At 41.5% G+C, this 20,273-nt stretch overlaps 1 protein-coding gene across 1 annotated transcript in view; it reads right to left on the bottom strand.

Annotated features, from left to right (window-relative positions):
* Nucleotides 1–20,273, bottom strand: part of LOC135673590 (probable sphingolipid transporter spinster homolog 2) — a 34,401-nt gene that overhangs the window by 2,467 nt on the left and 11,661 nt on the right. Inside the window, exons 7-13 of the mRNA XM_065182655.1 lie at nt 9,710–9,812; nt 9,555–9,617; nt 8,296–8,371; nt 6,067–6,146; nt 3,437–3,513; nt 2,641–2,754; nt 1,173–1,292 (exon numbers count right to left, since the gene is read on the bottom strand). Of these exons, the coding sequence (XP_065038727.1) occupies nt 1,173–1,292; nt 2,641–2,754; nt 3,437–3,513; nt 6,067–6,146; nt 8,296–8,371; nt 9,555–9,617; nt 9,710–9,812 (633 nt within the window). The remainder of the gene's footprint in view (nt 1–1,172; nt 1,293–2,640; nt 2,755–3,436; nt 3,514–6,066; nt 6,147–8,295; nt 8,372–9,554; nt 9,618–9,709; nt 9,813–20,273) is intronic.

Below are 20,273 nucleotides of genomic sequence, written 5' to 3'. Positions count from 1 at the left end.
AATCAGAACTTATTCAGGTAGGTTTGCTTGTTGACATGATAGAAATTGTGGCAGCAAACTTCACAAAACTTGGATGCTTCTGAATCCACTGGAAAGCTCTAACAGCATAAACAGTAAGCATTTTACCCGGAGTAGCAGCAGTGATGAAAAAATACATACATGTATTAGTTGTTAAGTTATACCTATCCAGAGAACCAAGAGCCAAAATCATGGGTCAATTCAACATGACATCTTCAATGATCTCATGTCACTGAAAACTGGAGATGATCTGGAAAGGAGATCATGGGTTGCTTTGGATAAAGCTCTATTTGGAAAGGAAAACTGGAGTGTGGAACGAAGAGGAATTGAGGTTGGATCCTGGGGTTCTCATAGGAGAAAGGAGGGTAGACAAATTTTCTTCAGTCTCTATGGTGGAATATATTGATTTAGTAATGGTATATGTCTTAGGGGGAACAAAGTGGAGACAGAAAAATCACTGAGGCAGATCCTTGTCATTCCTACTCGTAGGCAACTTTGAGAGGGTCACGTGAATAGAAGAAATGTCTACCTACTTAGACATGATCCATGCAAGATTGAAATGATGGGCTTAATAGTTTCATATGTTAATGAGACATCCAGTTGTGGGTCTAGGTCTGAGTAGTGAGTACGCTGTGGGACCAAAGAGTCTTTCTTCCTTGAGACATCCAGTTGCTAGACTCGACAGGTTAGTGAGGGCTCTTCATATAATCAGGGGCATAGACATACAGACAAAAGACCTACAAAATCTCTTCAAGTTGCCAAGAGCAAAGTTCTTTTTTTTTCTCTCTTGGCAAGGTCAAGTCATACACATATAGTCAGAACCATTACTGCGTCTGAAGTTGGAAGTGGCTTCCTAATGTATCAGGAGCTCACCAAAAAAGAAAAAATGACAAAACACTATTTACATTAAAAGTTGAAAATCAGCAAAGTTTTCACAACAATCTGTGTGTTTCATCAGGGAATTGCCAGTATGCATCTTTTATTGGAATATGAAAGTTCAAACAGCAGGTGCAATGTGTTGAATTTAAGTAAAAGCTTGATGTTCTGATTTGCTGTTGGGATCAGTAATGTCAGTGGAGCTGATGACACACACTTTTGGTAGTTGAAAATTGAAACTATGATAATCCCAGTGCTCAAAAATAAATTTTGTATACCTGTGTAGCAAAGACAAGAATTTCTCCAACTGCAAAGAATGGTATAAAACCATAGAGGCTTCTGAAGCAAAAAGCACTGAAACAAAAAATAGCCCCCAGAAAGGTTGCACCAGAAAGAAGCTGCAAGAAATGACATTGACAGCTTTTAATGTGTCATTTTTCAAATAGAGATAAATCAAAATTTTATAGTTCACACACTGAAATTTAAACACAAAAATAAACTTATTTGACAATATAGACTAGTAATATACTGAGATCACTTGGTGAAAACGTCTACAAGAAAACACCACACCTGGAATGAGATCATCACAAAAAAAAAAAGCACACGAATAAACAAGTTATCTCCGAGCCATGTTGTCAATATGTACTATAATTTAAGAAACCTCATTATAATGGATATGGAAAGTGATTCACTGACCACTTTAGACTAATTATCATCTTTTCAAGTTGCCAGAAAACCCTATACGAATAGCTGATGTTTATCTTCTATATGTCTGAGCCAGAAAACATTTCACAAATAACCAATGTTGTAGATCAACTCCTATATGGTTGCATTAGTATAAATGCAAGTATTTATTATGTTAAGATCTCCAGAACTTGTGCTCATGTGTTGTGGCATACAAAACATATTTAGTAGAACAAACTCAATAAATATCATCCTTTAATTGTTTGAAAGCATATGTTTTTGAAGTTAAAACATCATCATAGAAAATACTAAATTTGTAGAAGATATTATATGTTACAAAATACAACTCCTAATCAGTCCATAAACATGAAGGACAGAGAACTTGCATCTGTCAGTTTTAGAGTTGTGGAGAGAGTGAATATCATGACATTGTCTATGGTGGATCTGCATTCTATAATCTAGTCTCTTTTCCCTTGAAGCCAAATTTAAGACAATAAAATGAACCTTAATCTCAAATCTAAAAGATACCAAACTTACCAGTCAAGTGCTATATGCTTCTATTTAGTATACTCTTGAGTCTCGACATACAGTTTAAAGCTTGAAATTCTAGATGAACGATTGACAGTCAAATGAGGAATATATTTATGCCATGTCGCCAACTATGTACTTCACCCCCAGGGGCGCCTCTCTCTCACCCACCCATCACCACACCACCCCCAGCCCTCGTCTGGTACCCCTCACCTCCTCAGCCTCTTTGTTTCTGCCTCCTCTTCTTCTTTGTCATCAGCAGGAACTAGACCATAATGATCTAGATATGGTTTGGCATGGGCCCAGTACCCAAAATTTAGAACTTTGCTTTATAAAGCCAATACTTGTTAGAAATTTTACCATCAAATGAAGGAAGCAAAAAAAAAAAAAGCACCAAGTAACATGGAGTTATAAAAAAATAATAATAGTGAGAAGACAGGATAATTATGAATGATGATTCAATGCACCAAGAACTGCAAGTACTGTTCAGTGCAAATTTAGAGGCCAAGTACCTCATCATGGATATAAATATACCTTAAAAGCATTTGAGATTGTAGACTCCATGAGATCAAGAACAAATCCACCAGCTAGAGTTCCAACGATCCCACAAACAATTGTGATTCCTCCAAACATCAAGTCAGCATTGCTCTGAAAGTAAACAAATATCAACTAGGAGGACACCATCAAAAAGGTTTTACTCTTAGACAGCACAATTCATTACTAAAAACAAGAATTTTACTAATGGAAGACCCAGCTGATGGTTTAGTGCTGTCTCCAAGGAATTAAGTGGGGCCTCCATGCTAAATTTTGTGCAATACCAGCTAATATGTAATTACCATGTTCAACACAAAGGCAGCACATGGAAAACTTGGCAGAGGAATGGTTGAACCGATCAAAAATGTATATTACAAAGAACAAAGGCATAAAATGTCACAGTATATCAGGTATACTGCAGCAAGTACCCGTGTGACAGGGATCAGTACACATGGATACTGCAAAATTAGCTGTATTTCAGTAATGCAACAGTTCTTTTATTTGCTTTTACACATACAAACTCGTATGAAAACTGGTAACAGACTGGTATACTAAACCTTACCAGCACTGGCACATAACGTCCTTATGACAGACCAGCGAGTACACAAAATGGCCACACTCAAGTTCTTCGACCCCACAAGTCAAGAAACTAAAATAAAAGTGTTGCAGGTAAAGCTGCTACAACTTAGTAAGGAGAAAAGTAAATACTTTAGTAGTTATGCAATTGAGGACCCTTCAATATCCATGAGTTTTTATGAACCAGGTAAGTTTATAAAAGTTATGTACTGTAAATTACCATATGGTAGATATCATAACCAGCTTTCGGACCCCAGTAGGAATAAGCTCCAATAACAAAATTGTATGCAATATAACCTGCAGAGAAGGAAACTCATAAATCAGAAAATGAGATATGATAACAATTGCAAAGGTCGGAAATTTTCTAAAATGCAACCAATGGGAAACTTAATAATTTATTATTTGTTTTTTGTTTTATTTTGTTCTCTTTTCATCCATTCATTAATTATATCCTTAGTAAGATGGCAGAACCCAGCATTTTCATCAGAAAGAATGCTCATTGAAAGCTACATTTGTCTCCTTCAAGTTTCTCATTAATTCTTCAAATCTTTTTCCTCATCGATTATCATAATGATCAAGGCCAAATGCTATTTGAGCATTCATTCTCTAGATCTTTATACTCTTAACTAGGTTTTAAATACTGGTTTCAACATCCTGGTAGATGGGCAGGGTAACAAGAAACTTTGTATATTGACCTATACCTTCTATCATCTCTAATTGTTGTTATTTTGTCACATTGTTGAATAAGTTATTATTCACATTTTGACTGACACCTAATATCCATTTAATTTATTAACAGGCCTTACCTCCAGATCAATAGAATTGCATCAATATAACTATGGTAAAAATAATTCTTTTGAGGAGAAATTCAATGAAGTTCATCAAGAGAAACTTGTAGTAGAATAGTGTAAACTATGCAAAATTTTGAAATTTGGCAGTAAGAAATTTATGATTTTTTTGGCATGAATAGCCAATCAGATTAAGCTAAAAATCAAACAGACAGACAGCAACGTTCAAAGGTTAAGTTTTCAGTTTTTGAGTCATTGTAACAATAATACTATTTATAAAAATATAGAATAAACCAAATAGAAAAAAATTAAAAATTTAACTCATAGGCAGACATGAAATATGCAATAAACTGCACAAAAAGCAGCATTAAAGAAAAAACAGTATGATAAAGAATATGGTTCACATTGCCGTTCCATACCGATGTACTCACTAGCTATCAGTATGATACATACTGAGTTGTACCGAGCCGTAACAAGCATACCGATATAAGATACATGGGAGCATACCAATGTACCGCCCATACTAGTCCCTTATCGGACTGGTACATACTGCCCGTATCGAGAGGTATGCCATGGTACAGCGAACTTTAATAAAGAACATAAAACTTAATAGAAGATATTCCATTTACATCTAGTAGGGTCTCATGCTTGATGGGTTTTCGCACAAAAGAAAATTGGCTGCACATCAGAATTTTTTTTTAATTTTAGAACTAAACCAACTAGAGGTCAAGGAAAAAGAAACTAGGTTAGTAGGCAGTATACTAACCTAAAAAGCATTAACTAAATGGATGGTAGAAATTCAAAAGACAGTATACTATACTCTCGAAACATTAATTAAAAATGACAAAAAAAAAATCCTGCAGTGTAAAAATTAGATAATACAACCAGATTCAATCCACAACCATATTTGACTAACCTAGAACCATCTAAGACCTATCATGAATCTATCAAGTCTTTATATAGTCCATATAGTTTCATGAATCTAACCTGGACCACCCTGTGTACTTCAAGCTGAAAAAATAGATGTGCACCACCAATATTTTCTCATCCAACAACTAAAATAGATGTTAATCAAAGGACGTCTCATATATGATAATTCATCTCGATAGCATAAGCTGTGAAAGCAATAAACTGCAGCATACCCTTGGCATGACATCAAATTTCATCCTAGCCCCAGAAGGAAAGAAAATGGTCAAACCAGTATGTGCATCACCGATATTTTCTTCAAAACAACCATATGGTAGATAAATTCTCCTAGGATACCTAAAAATAATCAAATAATATGCTCCAATTTCAATTGCACATCAACAAAAAAAATTCTAATTTTTTCTCCTTTTTTCTGACACACCTTGAACATGATAACTTGCATCTGAATTTGCCTCTTCCTTTATGTTCATCCACATTTTCAAGTTAATCATCTTTGGATTAAGTTTCTTGCATCATTGTTAAATTGTTGATTTACACAAACACAACCTATATAGGTTCTTCAATTGGTAATCGATCAACAAAAACTTGGGAATCTAGACTATGCATATGATTTTCTGGAGTAACATCTTTCTTAGTTTTAATGTGAATATTTTGAGTTCTATCCCCCTTATAGTTTCCTGACCCTCTTGATGATGCTGTAACTTCCACAGAAAGCTTCCTGCCAAATATAGCTTTGTTTCCTGGCTTACAATAGTTAGAGTTGATAACTTTGGCTATGTTGCTAATGCCTAGTTGCAGCTTTTACATTAATTAACCTTGATCTTCCAATATCCTGATCCATAAGCTACAATACATCTCAACTTCCTGAATAATCTTTTTCGTACTTCAAGGAACTGGGTATACATTCATCAACGAAGTTGACATATCTTCAACTAAGGCAAACAAAATCAGTACAATAATAGCAATATAACAGTTGTCATGGACAAGGAGAATGCCAACTTCAGTAAACATGTAAACCATATATGTCAATTAGAGCATACAAATTGTATAAGACATGATTATAAACCTTATTAAAGAAATGAATAGATAATTTAAAGAAACTTGACTGTAGTTCAATACATGTTGAATACATTACCTAGAACATTTATGACATAAACCTTCTCTAACAGAAGCACTTTCATATCTTTCCAAAACCTTGAAACTTGACTCACAATCCTGTCAACACCATTAGATCAACATTAATTTGATAAACAAACATAACAATTAGATTGCAAAAAGTTAAAGCAAAAAAATAATTCACTGTCAATAAATTACCTCAATCAGGGAAATAACAAATCAAATAAATATCAATTATATGGAGAAGTAAAAACGTTCCTTATAATAACCAAATCAAAAGTTCATGTTCAACTCCGATAAGCTGCAATTGTGAGGTTGTCAGCTAATATAATGAAGACGACAGGTAGACGAAACTTGATTTGGTTAAATTAACTAATAACTACTCCGAGACTCTTAAAAAAGAAAAAAAAACCATCTTAATGAGGGTCAGTTTCAATCATTAAATTGTTATTATCATATAGTGGATGTCAAAATCTGCATTATCTCAAAAAGATGGTCCATCTGGAGAAGTAGCAACAATCAAACGAGTAGCGATATACCTATGATGGACTATGACATAGTTTTCATCAAAGTAAAAATACTGTCGCAACGAAGGAAAAAAAAAGAATCAGAAATTTCAATCGCAGTCCGGTACCAGTTTCAATAACCTACTGGAAACCAGTATGGTATTAGTATAGACCAGTATGTATCTCCATCTCAATATTGCCTTTCGAACCCCTCTTAATATCTCTTTCCTCCTTTTCTATCTATGAGAGACTAACCTTGATGAAATAGCAGCAATACACCTCACATATTGTCCACTTAGAAAAAAAAGGTCATCTTAAAAGTCCAAGCTAAAAAAAACAACTGCATACAACATCATTCCTACAAGGACAAAAAATCAGTATCACTAATAGGATCAGCCCATTCAGGGAAAAAAGGACTGAATCAGATCACCTGCATCAGACAATACAGATTGAAGGATTAAAGTTTGGCAAACTATTAATAATAGATCAAAAGAGAATCATGGTTCGTCTTACCGGTCCGTACCAACGTACCGACCAACTATCGGTATGGTACATACTGAGCTGTACTAAGTCATACCGAGTATACCGACACAAAATACATGAGGGCATACCAATGTCCTGTCTGTACCGAGCGATACGCCATGGTACAATGAACCTTGAAGAGAATAATTATTTAATTTGTTATTTTGGGTTCATAAAACTATTTCAGAGAGAATAAAAGAAAACTATTCGTTTTTTGTCTCAAGACTTAACAGTTAAAAATTAAAAGAGATACTGTCAATGGTCTCTTCGAATCTCTCCTTCCAGTTCTTTCCTCTTTCCTCAAAGTGTCCAAATAATTTTGGAATAAAGACATCAAATGATATTCAGACACAAGGTATTTTTGAAAGGGAAACGACAAAATAATGCTTAAAAAACCATAACATTGTGATGGCCAGAAGAATACAACAACGATAACAACAAGCTTTAATGTCCCAAATATCTGGGCTTGATTATGTTGATCTTTTCCCACCAGTAAACCTTGTCCAAGGTAATATTTCTAGTAGAGCATTCAAATATCCTTATATTATTTCCAGTCAAGTCTTCTTAGATCTCCCTCTACTTCTTATTGTATCACCATGAATAATTGTAGCACTTCATCGAACCACAGCATATCCAGAAGTCTCCTTAATAACTGTCCATACTCCACACCATCTTAGACTCTTTATCTCATTTTATTCTCTAGGAAAGCTACACCTAATTGTTCATGAATGCAAAAAAATTCTTTTACCTTTTTTGAAACCCATACATCTACCTCAACATTCTCATTTGGATTACAAAGTTTTTGTGCATGTTTCATAAACCATCCGATATCCAGATCCATAAAGCGTGGTTACCCTACATGACAACTTCTATTCTGAGGGTGCTAAAAGTCAAAATTTCACACTAAAAGAAATTTAATGACATTCTAACTATTCCCATGCTCTGTATTTCAACACAAGAACATCATATACAGTAACAAAAAAATCACATTTTTTTATTTTTCATGAACCACTATGTGGCTCGGTCCAAGATGTATGGAATAATGATAGTGTATCATATTGCAATAACCACGGATCAATAATAGTAAAGACAACATGAGAACAAACAATCAGAAAATAAGTAACCGTTGCTTATAACAACTCTTGTCAACTTAAAAAAAAAAAACTCTTGCTAATAATTTCTACTTAAAGAGGCAAAAAAGGATTGATACAAGAACATACGAGGAGAATCTATGTGGTGCTTTTGCAGACACATCCTCATCAGTAGTTTGCAACTCACTTTTGGCATTATGTTCATCTGAAACAAAACAAAAATATTAGATGTCACAGTAGAAACCAAAACAAAACTAACTGACATCTAAAGCCCAATCTAGTTTGGTTTCAAGATGGCAGCATACTTATGCAAGAAAACCAATATCCCCAATGTTGTAAAATATATTAGCTCATATAAAATGTAATTAGTATAGAATTGTTTCTTTGAGACAACATTCAGCGTACAATTGTTATCAACTGCAACAACAATAAAAGTTGCCAGATTATTTTACTTTTAAAATAAAAAAAAGTTAAGTTGTTAATCTCATTATTCAGAACTACAAGTTACTTAAATGTTTCGGTTTGTATAGTACGCCCATGATAGATCTATGGGACTGAGTACTGATTTATTTTGCATATGCACTGGGTAACAATAGTTCTGTTCCAAAACAAAATTGGCATTTAAATCAGGGCATTTTGTAGAATATACCCCCAATTGAACTAAATGTGGTCTTATTTTGAACCAGACCAATCATAATGCAGTCTACATTTTTTATTGGTATCTTGTTTAGGCAAACCAGTTAAACTGGTTTCAAATTGAACTCACTAGAGTTTATTGTGGCACATTTCTCTTGTAGCTCACCTTCTTTTGAAGTCTCATGGGCAGCCCAAACCTGGAAAACAATCCCAAACCCAAAACATCTCAGTTACAAAAAGAAAAAAACACCTCAGTTACATGTACAACATGGAATACTTGAGGAACCTTGTGTTCTTGGCAGCACTTGCAGAGGTTGGTAATAGTGGGTTCGACCAGACCACTACAAGCAAACAGAAAGGAAACCAAGGAGGAGGCTCAATGGTAGTCAGCTTACCACTTGGTAAGCATGGTGCCATAAGCTTACACAGGATAAGCTCAGTTCCAAACTAAACCAGATCAAATTGCCCGGTCCATGTACAAATCAACCATGGGACCAGTAAAAACCTGTCTGTATTGACCGATATGGCTGAAACATTTATCTTTGCTTAGAAATAATGTATTGATTGGTATGGTCAAAACTTTAATCCTTGTTTACAAATAAACGAGTGTTGTAGAGTAGTCAATGACTGTTCCTTTTAATAATGATTTGTCACCAAAGTTGATTTCCTATCTGAATAGAGTTGCAATCTGAAGCAATCAAGCAACAAATAAAAGATGAAATGTAACTAGCATATCAGGTGTAGAAACATACCACCATCTTGGACAATTATTTCATCACTAGTCTCTGCTTTTTCTGATAGAGATGATGTAAAACCTGTAATATTAAAATGTTAAAACACGAGTATTTTAGGATTCCGCTTGCACCAGACCACATATATATAGCAGAGGTTACCAAAAAGTAACTACCTTTCAGCTGCAGAGGCTTTATAATGAAGCCTAAAATAGCAAATGGAAGCATCAAGATTGACTCCCCCCAGAATGCAGCACGCCAATGAAGATGGTTACCAACCTTAATATTAGAGAAAGAAACAAAATGAGATTTTACCTATTTAATAAATGATTTTAAAACACATGACATATCTCCAATATCTGTGCATATATCTATCTCACCTAAATGGCACTCTGCTTAAGTGAGTTTTACATTTTCAAATATCTACTGGTAGGAACACATACAGGAGGACCATATTAAAAGCCATGCATTGGGGCAATGTTCTAATCAAAGTTTAAAATCTCCATCTGATACCAATACTGGTCAGCAGCTGGACCAGTAAGTAACTTAGTATGAGCTGATGTACCGACACTAGATGGGGGGAGGAAGAGCAAGACTGGCAGAAGAAGAAGAATGGAGGAGAAGACGGAGGAAGAAGAGCCAGAGGAGCGAACAGGCACCCAAATGAGAAAGAGGAGATGGCAGCAATGCAGCAGGGAAGAAAAACACCGGTGACAGTGGCATGGTGGCAAAACATGGCACAAGGGAGAAAAAGGAAGAGCATGACAGAGTGACCACATGCATGAGTGTGTGACAATGAGAAAATAGAAAATGCAAAGAAAAAGAACACAATTGTCACTCCTAGCTGTTAGAAAATTTAAAAAAATATATATTACAAGTGCTAAGCATACTGTACTGGGTTGCTTATCAGGTGGTGCACGGCATACCGGACAGAAAATTTAAAAATATATATAAGTACCAATTTATCAGGTGCGTTGCTTATATCTGTACCAGACAGAAAATTTAAAAATATACATATGTACCAGTGCAAGGTATTTGGTACCTTGGTTCTAATCAACAGATGAGCTTTGGCAATTAACTAGGCAATATTTCCATTGGATGACTATGACCTCAAGAAAAACAAGAAATTAACAGTTACAGATATAAGTCCAACTAATCATTCTTTTGACTCAGTATCTTACTTTATAAGCATCTTATATGCGAAACATAATCTTCTCTCAAGGCCAACCGTATAACCATTTTGCATGCAGGAGCTGATATATCAAACGTGGAGGCTATGCTTGGCAACTAATTTCTAACAATTACTACTCCAGAACAAGAAACATTACACTCCAGCTGCAAAATATTCTTATATCAAGTGATAGAAGTCGCATGATCATCTGCTATAATTCTCCACAGAACAATGAAAACACCTTAACAATATACAACAACCCAGCTTCAGAGATGCATGAGAATGCAATGTGTAAAAGAAAACATCTAGCTTCACAAGGCTTTTATCAGTCACATTAAGTACTGAAAATGCCAAAATCTAAGAACACGCTCTTCCCTCTCTGTCTAGATCTATCTATACATAAATATATGTATGTGTGTATATAATATATATATATATATATATATATATATATATGTGTGTGTGTGTGTGTGTGTGTGTGTGTATAGGGGGCCACACAAAATATTGATACATTGGATAGCATGTTTTATGCCAGTCAATGAGGGGAATAGATAGTGTAATATCTGGCATCTTAAAGACAATCGAAACATGAACAAACACATAGTAAACAAAATTATTTTGGAAAATCACAAATGTAAACATAATCATACACTGGAATCCTAGCTTATTTTATTATCAGATAGGTCAGGTTAATAAAAGATGCAAAAACAAGGTTTAAAATCTCTGGCACCAGATCCATGTTGGTCGTCACTAGACAAATGCCTTGCTTGACCACCTCATGACAACCAAGGCGAGGTGCTTGGGCTTGTGCGCCACCTAAGCTAGTGCCTAGGCATGAGTGCCGATCTGTCACGGACAAACTTCTAAACAAGATGCTTGATATAATGCTCATGTATGTCCGTGTCTCTTGGCATGTTCATGCCTTGTACAGAATGTAGAGGGGAGGCCGAAGGCTTAATAGTCCCATTTTAGTTGGGTTGGTGGCCTCTTTAGGCTTGTAAATAAAGGTTGTGTCATGTGGACACGTGCGAGAGATTTTCGGTATGTAATGGACCATTTTACCCTTTGTTGTGCCACTGTTCAGAGCTTGTCAAGTCTGTTTGTAATTTGCATTGTTTATGAAGTGTTTTTCGGAGATGTTTGCTTGTGGATCCTGATTGAGGCGTTCTCTCTAACTCGTTCTCTCTTTTGTTGGTCCTAAGGGACAATGGGAAGCTTCGGGGAGGCTGACCTTTGCGGACGGACACGCAAGGGTGTCGCACGACTTAGGCAAAACCAGCTAAGTCCGTGACAGATGGTATCAGAGCGGGACAAGCACTCATAGAAACACTTAGTATGCAAACGTGGGGGACCTAGCGGGGCTGCGTTGAGGGCAGTCAGCACACGCGCGATCGTTTGGGGGAAAACGGGCATGGAGATGTAGGGAAAAGGAGTCGTTCGAAGGAGTGAACATCTGACATTGGCATTCAGAGGAATGGCCAACCTTTCGCGCAAGAGACACCACGAGAACAGGCAAGCTTGGAAGAATTTGGAGCGCATAAAGGTTGGGATGGCTGAGTTTGAGCTACCGCTCAACGTTGACAACTATACTTAATGGTGCTCAAGGCAAGCGAAGCGCTTGGTAAAGGATGAGACCATCCAAGGTGGAATGAGTTGCTCAACGACCAAAAGAGTTATGCAAAGCTCACAGAGGTGAGGGGAATTACTAACTCGAAGAATTTGGTACTCATGCATGGGCTTGTATGCGGACGATGGAATGTTCGTGGCCATCCCAAGGCGACCGAAACTCGGTGCCATGGAGCATTGAAACTTTCTCTTCGGCATGTGAAGGATACGTCCGTAGGAGGCTGAAGTGTGCAACGAGTTCAGCATGTTGCTAGACCTTGAGTGGTGCAGCGGGGGCTGTATTGACGTGGAGTCGCAATCTAGCAAGTGTGTTTGCAGGAGGCAGAACAATGCACAGTTTGTTCAGCAGATCGGAGTAGTCCAAGGGGATGGTGGTCTCCGAAACGAAGAGAGATGTTGCTCCAATGGGACAGTTATCCAGGAGGGATAAGTCCCGGCTCTCCAGAGGGAGAATCATGTGCGACGGACCGCACATGTTGAGGAGGAGTACCTCAACAAACAACAACTCCACGAAGCTCAATGGACCGAGCAAGCGGCGAGGAGTCGTCGCATGATCTCGCTCGAGAGAATGCATTGGTGGATGCATTGCGAGATCAAGTGGGGGAGCGACCCAAAGCAACTCAAATGAAGGCACACTTGGAGTCGATATGGAGATCGGACTCAAGGGAGGGCTGACCCGTGGAATGGTGGGCGCGAGGACCACCATCGACTCAATGCAAAAACAAGGAGCGGAGCAACTTGGGTGTAACTTGGCGAAGTACCCAAGCCGCATGAAGGGAGCCAACATAGAAGTTGGAACATGGAGCAGAGGCACAGTGCTTTCCCTAGACAGAGGTCAAGGACATGAACTCTTGCAGAGGCAGGAGTAGAATCATGCTGTTCCATGGGTCCTTCATTCTGACGGAGTGGACTCATCTTGCATGGTGCCAAAGATGAAGGGAGCTTCTGGGCACATGCAACTTATCTCGGAGGAGCATTTGATGGAGGAACTAAGGCGACTCAATTTGCGGAGGCGAAGTTGGGTTCAGAAGGCCTTAGCACGGGGCAAGAGGACGCAGAGGCGGGTACTCTTGAAGAATATGCCACAGTGTTGCCATTCAAGTTGCCATGAAGGAAGCGGTGCGCAGCGGAGATTGTGCTGGTAGGGGCAGAGGCCCAGGATCCAGACAATGGTGCACTAATTGCAGCGAAGTCGGGGGACACTTCGGGAGCTACTAGGCGAGGACTGTCCTAGAGCGGTGCTTCATCTCGGTGTGACCCAAGAGTGGGTGGATGAAGGTCGATTGCCAAAGGAGCGAACAAAACCGAAGGTGGAAGAGACCCTGCGATGTATTGGCAGAGGCCACACATGGAGGGTTCACAATTCGAGTTTATTCCACAAGGATCAGAATGCAATGGAGATGTCATCAGGAGGCGACATGGTGCAGCGGATCGTGGTGGAACAGTTCGTGGCAATGCGACACACACGACATAGTCCCGTGAGGGACTAGATCATACGGAGGTATGATCGGGAGCTACTGGAAGCTCCACTTCGGTGAACAACACGACGGCAAGAAAGGCTATAGATTCAAGGAGTGAAGGCCATGGTACCGCAGAGGCGGGTCTTCCGGGCGTGCATCGAATTTTGCATCGGATGAAAACCTTGGTCATCAGCATATGGGGGCTGTGTTCCACTAAGGGAAAAGTTCGAATGCAAGTACCAGTGAGTTCCATGGGAGGGACTTGATCATGCAGAGGTATGATCGAATCAACTGGAGAGTTGGACTGCTCCAGAGCTCATATTCGCTTAAGGGAGCCCGACAAGTCAGAGGACAAGGTCGAGTAAGCGAACGTTGCTACCAAGGAAGCTAAGGAGAACAGAATCGGTGCAGACCCTATAATGCGATGGCAGAGGCCATGCATGAGAGTTGCAGTCTGTCTTTCCATCGACCAAAGGAGAGCTGCTTGGAGAACACAGAGGTGTTGAAGCAGGGGGTCGAAAAGGGCGAGGAAGCGACGACGAGTCCAGAGGGACTTAGCTACCCAAAATCAAGCATCAGTTAGAATGGAGGTGGACTCGGAGGAGGGCCACAGAGGAATATCTACTGATTGTGAAGAAAAGGGATGCAGATGCGAGGCGACGGATAATAGTGCCATGGGCATGGCAGCGCCATGGTACCGCAGAGGCGGGACTTCCGTGAAAGTCATTGATCCCTTGCTCTCATGGAGGGAGAGCGCTTGGTCGTGAAAGGGGCCGAGGAGGTGGAGCATGTAGAGGCAATCTCCAAGTACCGAGACAAGGCTGAAGGGCAGAGGCCGAGGAACTTCGTAAGACCGATGTCAATGTGCTTCTCATCAATATAGCCGAAAGTGAAGGACTTCGGGTCATGTAAGAGTGCATAACCAAGGAACGAAGCAGGCAGTACACGGTGTTGTACCTTTGCTACTCAGTGGAGTAGGCGGCAGGGTTGATGGAGAAGACGGTACAATCCCAGAGGCGACCAAACCTATGAGAGAATTACTCCAAGTTGGGGTGAAAACTTCCTGCATTCCAGAAGTTCGATGGCATTGAGAAGGTGAATCACAGTAACTAACTCAACGCAAGGAGTACAAACACTTCAAGTGCTTCAGAAGTGTGAGCAAAGAGCAAGCGAAGGCCAGTAACCAGCTCGATGCATGGAGTACAACCTCGAGGAGGCGGGCGAAGTCAAGTAACCTTTGCCTTCTCAACTCTTAAGAGAATGGGCGAAACCGAGTACCCCAATTCTCTTATCTATCCAGCAGAGGAGCTCTGCATATGTTCAAAGACCCTTCGAAGATAATGGAAGACAATAGTTATCAAATCCTCACCAACGGTGATCAGTGCTACTGAGAGTAGATTGTCCGCTTCATTTCCCAACGAAATGCCAATCGAAAGCGGAAGTGATGTGAACCTACTTGGATGTGACAACTAAGTGAAAGAAGAGTCAATGAGCAAATTTTGTGGAGGAAGGACCCAAAACTTCAGAAGTTTGCGAGACGATGCTCGTTAAAGCTCTAACAAACATCTACCCAGTTCAAGCAGCATGTGGAATTTGAGAGACTGGCGTAATAAGGATGGTCTTTTCCTTCATCTAGGGGATCCGCAGGAATCAACAAGGATCAACACAACTCAGCCAACCCCACACCAGAGTCAGAGTCATTGGTGAGTTGAAGCAGCATGGCGGATCAAAGGTTCGACTACTCAAAAACAGCAACGGAGAGCAGCTAGGAGCCAAGAGGCGCATTGTAGCTGGAGCAGAAGATTGAAGACTCAGCAAAGGCGAGGAGTTGCAGTGTCGACAAAGGCTTCAACGAGGACGTCGAAGGAATAAGTGGGGGAGAATGTCACGGACAAACTTCTAAACAAGATGTTTGATGTAATGCTCATGTATGTCCGTGTCTCTTGGCATGTTCATGCCTTGTACAGAATGTAGAGGGGCGGCCGAAGGCTTAATAGTCCCATTTTAGTTGGGTTGGTGGCCTCTTTAGGCTTGTAAATAAAGGTTGTGTCATGTGGACACGTGCGAGAGATTTTCAGTTTGTAATGGACCATTTTACCCTTTGTTGTGCCACTGTTCAGAGCTTGTCAAGTCTGTTTGTAATTTGCATTGTTTATGAAGTGTTTTTCGGAGATGTTTGCTTGTGGATCCCGATTGAGGCGTTCTCTCTAACTCGTTCTCTCTTTTGTTGGTCCTAAGGGACAATGGGAGGCTTCGGGGAGGCTGACCTTTGCGGACGGACACGCAAGGGTGCCGCACGACTTAGGCAAAACCAGCTAAGTCCGTGACAGATCGGTCCGGATGCACTGAGTCACATTCCCTAGATTGAGTCAAATCCAGATCGAGCCAAATGGTTTGACTCAATCAACTAATCAGATTCCTTCACCCTCCCCCTCCCCCCATGTTGAGCCTAATACAGACCGAACCAAATGGTTTGGCTTTATCAATTAACAGGATTCCCAATTGTGCCCTCTCTCCCTGCGAGCCCAAATTGCCCCAATGACCTGCTCCTCACCCCGTCCCCCCAAAACCCTTACGAATGGTACCTCCTCCGATGCCATCTGACAACCGCATGGTGCAAGCGACCCCACCCCCCGCCTCTCCCTGATTTTGCTCTCCCCCCAACTACCTCCTCTTCCCCTCCCCCCAAAACACTCGTGGATGATGCCTCACTCGACGTAGCCAGGCAATAGCATGGCATCCTTCACCGCTTACCCCGCAAAACACACACACAATCCCTCCTCTCTTCCCTTGTGCAACCCCCCGCCCTCTCCCCTTCTTTTTCTTCTTCTTTTTTTTCTCTCTCAGTGGTGCAAGCAGCCCCACCTGTCTCTCCTCACTCTCGGCTCTCTCTCCCAACTCCTTCCCTGCAATTAGATATATCTCTCTGTCCATCTCCAATAAATGCAAAGCCACCCACCCCCTGGCTCCTATGCTTCTCAGCCACCACCCATCTCCAGCCACTCTCAGCCATGACCCCCTACCCTGCACTCGACCGGACATCATTGGACTTCAATGCATCTGAACTCTGCTGCTGCTCTCCGTCACCTCTGCACTCTGCAGTCATAGCCTCACTCTTGATTATTGATCCTGAACAGTTAATTACTGGATTGTTACTGCTAACCTCTTGGATTGTCACAGCATTTTTAGAATGTTCAATCATGGTAATCAGAGATAGTACCTTTATTTTCATGGTTAAATATATGTAATTCAATATGTTAGTGGTGATATTTAGAATATAAATGATATGAAACTCATGTATTGTCTAATTTATATCTTGATGATTGTCTTCATCCTAAATAATATTTAATTATAAATTTTACATTGGTGAGTGCCTCATTACACCTAGGTGAATGCCTAACACCTTGGACATTTTGTCACGAACGGTTGTCGTGCATCTGCAACAACTCCGTTCAACGAACCGTTCGTCGCTCTCATCTACATGTACAGCTGCTTGGCAGCATAGTTTGTCTTGGTTTTAAGTCCTTTTGCTTGTAAAAATGTAAGTTCGAATAAGTTGCAGCGCTACAGTGCGATCGCTCACCGAACCGAGCAAAACAACCCCAAAACAGCCCAAAACAGCTCCATTTTCGCATGCCACGGGCTGTTTTATGCAGCCCACTACCGCACGCAAAACGTCAGCCATCTCAGCACCCTGGAACCACCCAGGTGGCACCATGGGGGATGGGGCTTCGGTATAGTGTCGGGCGTTGAACAACCTTTCGCAAGTTCGCACGTTACCTTGACGGGAACTTGTTGTCGCGCCCGGTACCCGGTGAGCAGCTATTTGTGGACTTGCAACTGTTCGTTCAACCCTCTAAAATCCTTATTTTCCTCCTCTCCCTCTTTTCTCTTGTGCATGCAAGGTGCTCACTGAATTGCTTGTAAAGCTTCCCCTTTTCGCGAGACGTCGGGACTTGTCCGTCGCTCTTTCTTCGAACTAATCAACTTTCTCTTTTACAAGTCCATCGGGACCTGCGAAAGGTTGCAAGTGGGCTGATCTTTGCGGACGCAAATCGCAAGGGCAAAGCGCGACTTAGGCAACGCAAGCTAAGTTCGCATCTTTGCCGCAAGGGTGCCTCGCGACTTAGGCAACGCAAGCTAAGTTCATGTCTTTGCCGCAATGGTGCCTCACGCCTTAAGCAATTCCAGCTAAGGCCGTGACATTGTGGTATCAGAGCGGGCAAACACTTCGAGCGAGCAGCGAAGGAACTTCGCAACTTCGCTATGGCAAAGCATCGTGGCGAATCAAGCAAGACGGGGCAAGCTGGACCCTTGCCCCAAGCAGTCGTAGGTAGGCTGCAAGTGCACACTCGCTCTCATGCTGTTGGAGCCGCTCATGAGGAGCGCAACAGCGAACATGATGAGCGAGAAGTTAGCTACTCTCCGCGAGCGGAGGAGGCGCAATCTGGAGCGCTGACCGGGAAAAAGAGTCATAATGAGAGACTCACAATGGCGGAAACCCGCTTGGATGTTCTTGAAGCGAGCTTGGAGGAACTCTACTATGGCCAACGAAGGCTTGTTGGGGTAGAGAGCTCGCAAGAAGAAGCGGAGTCCAGGATCGACAAGATCGAGGCCCTAGTTGATCGACTGTCAGATGACACTAAAGACTCCGTGCAACACCTGTAGGAAGTTGTGGCGGAACTCACTTCAAGGGTGACCATGCTCACAAGAGCACTAAATGCGGGAGGAAGCAACACCCGCGTTGCGCAGCCATAGAACTTGAGGGCACCCGAGCCTCATGGTTATGGAAGGGCCAGAGATGCCAAAGAGCTCGAGAATTTCCTGTTCGACATGGAACAATACTTTCGAGCTACGAGGCCTGATTCTGAAGAAACCAAAATTTCTATAGCAACCATGTATCTAAACGGAGATGCAAAACTTTGGTGGCGAACCTGTTGGGAGGAGATCTAACAAGGTCGGTGTCGAGTCGACACATGGGAGGACTTAAAGCGGGAGTTAAGAACTCAATTCCTACCGGAGAACACAGAGTTCGTCGCAAGGAGGAAGATGAGACAACTTCGCCAGAGTACTTCCATTCGAGACTACGTGAAGCAATTTTCTACGCTAATGCTGGACATACGGGACATCTCCGAGAAGGATAAGCTATTCAGCTTCCTCGTTGGTTTGAAGCCATGGGCTCAATAAGAACTACACCGAAGGAATGTCGCCGATGTGATCAGGACAATTGTTGCCGCAGAAAGGCTCACCGACTTTGTTTCCTCTGAAGACCCGGGAAGAAGGAAACAATCTTCAGGCAATCGCCCTCCAAAATATTCTCGAGGGAAAGAGCTCGGGGGCGAACAAAGGAAGAAGAGTTCCCACAAAGGGCCAAGCCCGTAGGGCAAGGCCCCGAAACCTGACATATGCTTCTTGTGCGGAGGACCGCACATGGTGAGGGAGTGCCCATAAAAACAGGCACTCAATGCTTTAACAGCTTTCATCCGCCCCCCACGATCGGACAAGGGCAAGACTGTCGCTCTTAGTTCGAGTAGTTTTGAATCCAGCAGCGATAATGAGGAGTCGCAAGGACCCCGGATGGGAGCAATGCGTTTGTTGAACGTCATGCGGGGTCAAGTGGGGGAGAACACAAAGACAAGGCTACAAAAAGCAGGAAGTGGTGAGCTGATGTACGTAGACATCAAGCTCAATGGCCAAACGACCCGTGCAATGGTGGACACGGGCGTTATCCACAACTTTATTGTCGATCGAGAAGCAAAGCGACTTGGGCTGATCTTGGAGAAGAGTCCAAGTCGAATGAAGGCGGTGAACTCGGAGGCCAGGAGAATCTCCGGGTTGGCAAAGGGAGTTCCCATCAAGATCGGAACATGGAGCGGGAGCACAAACATGATAGCGGTGCCACTGGACGACTTCCAAGTGATTCTTGGAATGAAGTTCATGCACGCGGCGAAATTGGTGCTAATGTCGTTCATAAACTCCCTGTGTATGATGGGAGGTGGCGACCCCTGTGTGGTTCCCGTCTCAAGAAGAGGAACCAAGGAACCCCAACATATATCGGCATTACAACTAAAGAAGGCGATGCGAAAAGGTGAATTAACATTCGTGGCTACTATAAAGCTAGAGCCACTCGACGAGAAGGCCATTCATGAACCTGCTGTGGTGGCGAACGTCCTGAAAGAGTTCACTGACATTATGCCACCCGAGTTGCTGAAGACTCTTCCGCCACGTAGAGGCGTGGATCACAACATCGAGCTGGAGCCAGGAGTGAAGCCTCCAGTGAGACAACCCTACCGCATGCCCGCACCAGAGTTGGCAGAACTCAGAAAGCAGTTAAGTGAACTGTTAAGCGATGGTCTCATTCACAGCTCTAAAGCACCATTCGGAGCTTCAGTTCTCTTCCAGAAGAAATAAGATGGGAGCCTCCGATTATGCGTCGATTACCAAGTCCTCAACAAAGTGACGGTGAAGAACAAGTATCCCATC

This window comes from Musa acuminata, chromosome BXJ1-5 (assembly GCF_036884655.1).
Source record: "Musa acuminata AAA Group cultivar baxijiao chromosome BXJ1-5, Cavendish_Baxijiao_AAA, whole genome shotgun sequence".
Classification (NCBI taxonomy): domain Eukaryota; kingdom Viridiplantae; phylum Streptophyta; class Magnoliopsida; order Zingiberales; family Musaceae; genus Musa; species Musa acuminata.
This window is presented reverse-complemented; position numbering and strand designations above follow the sequence as displayed.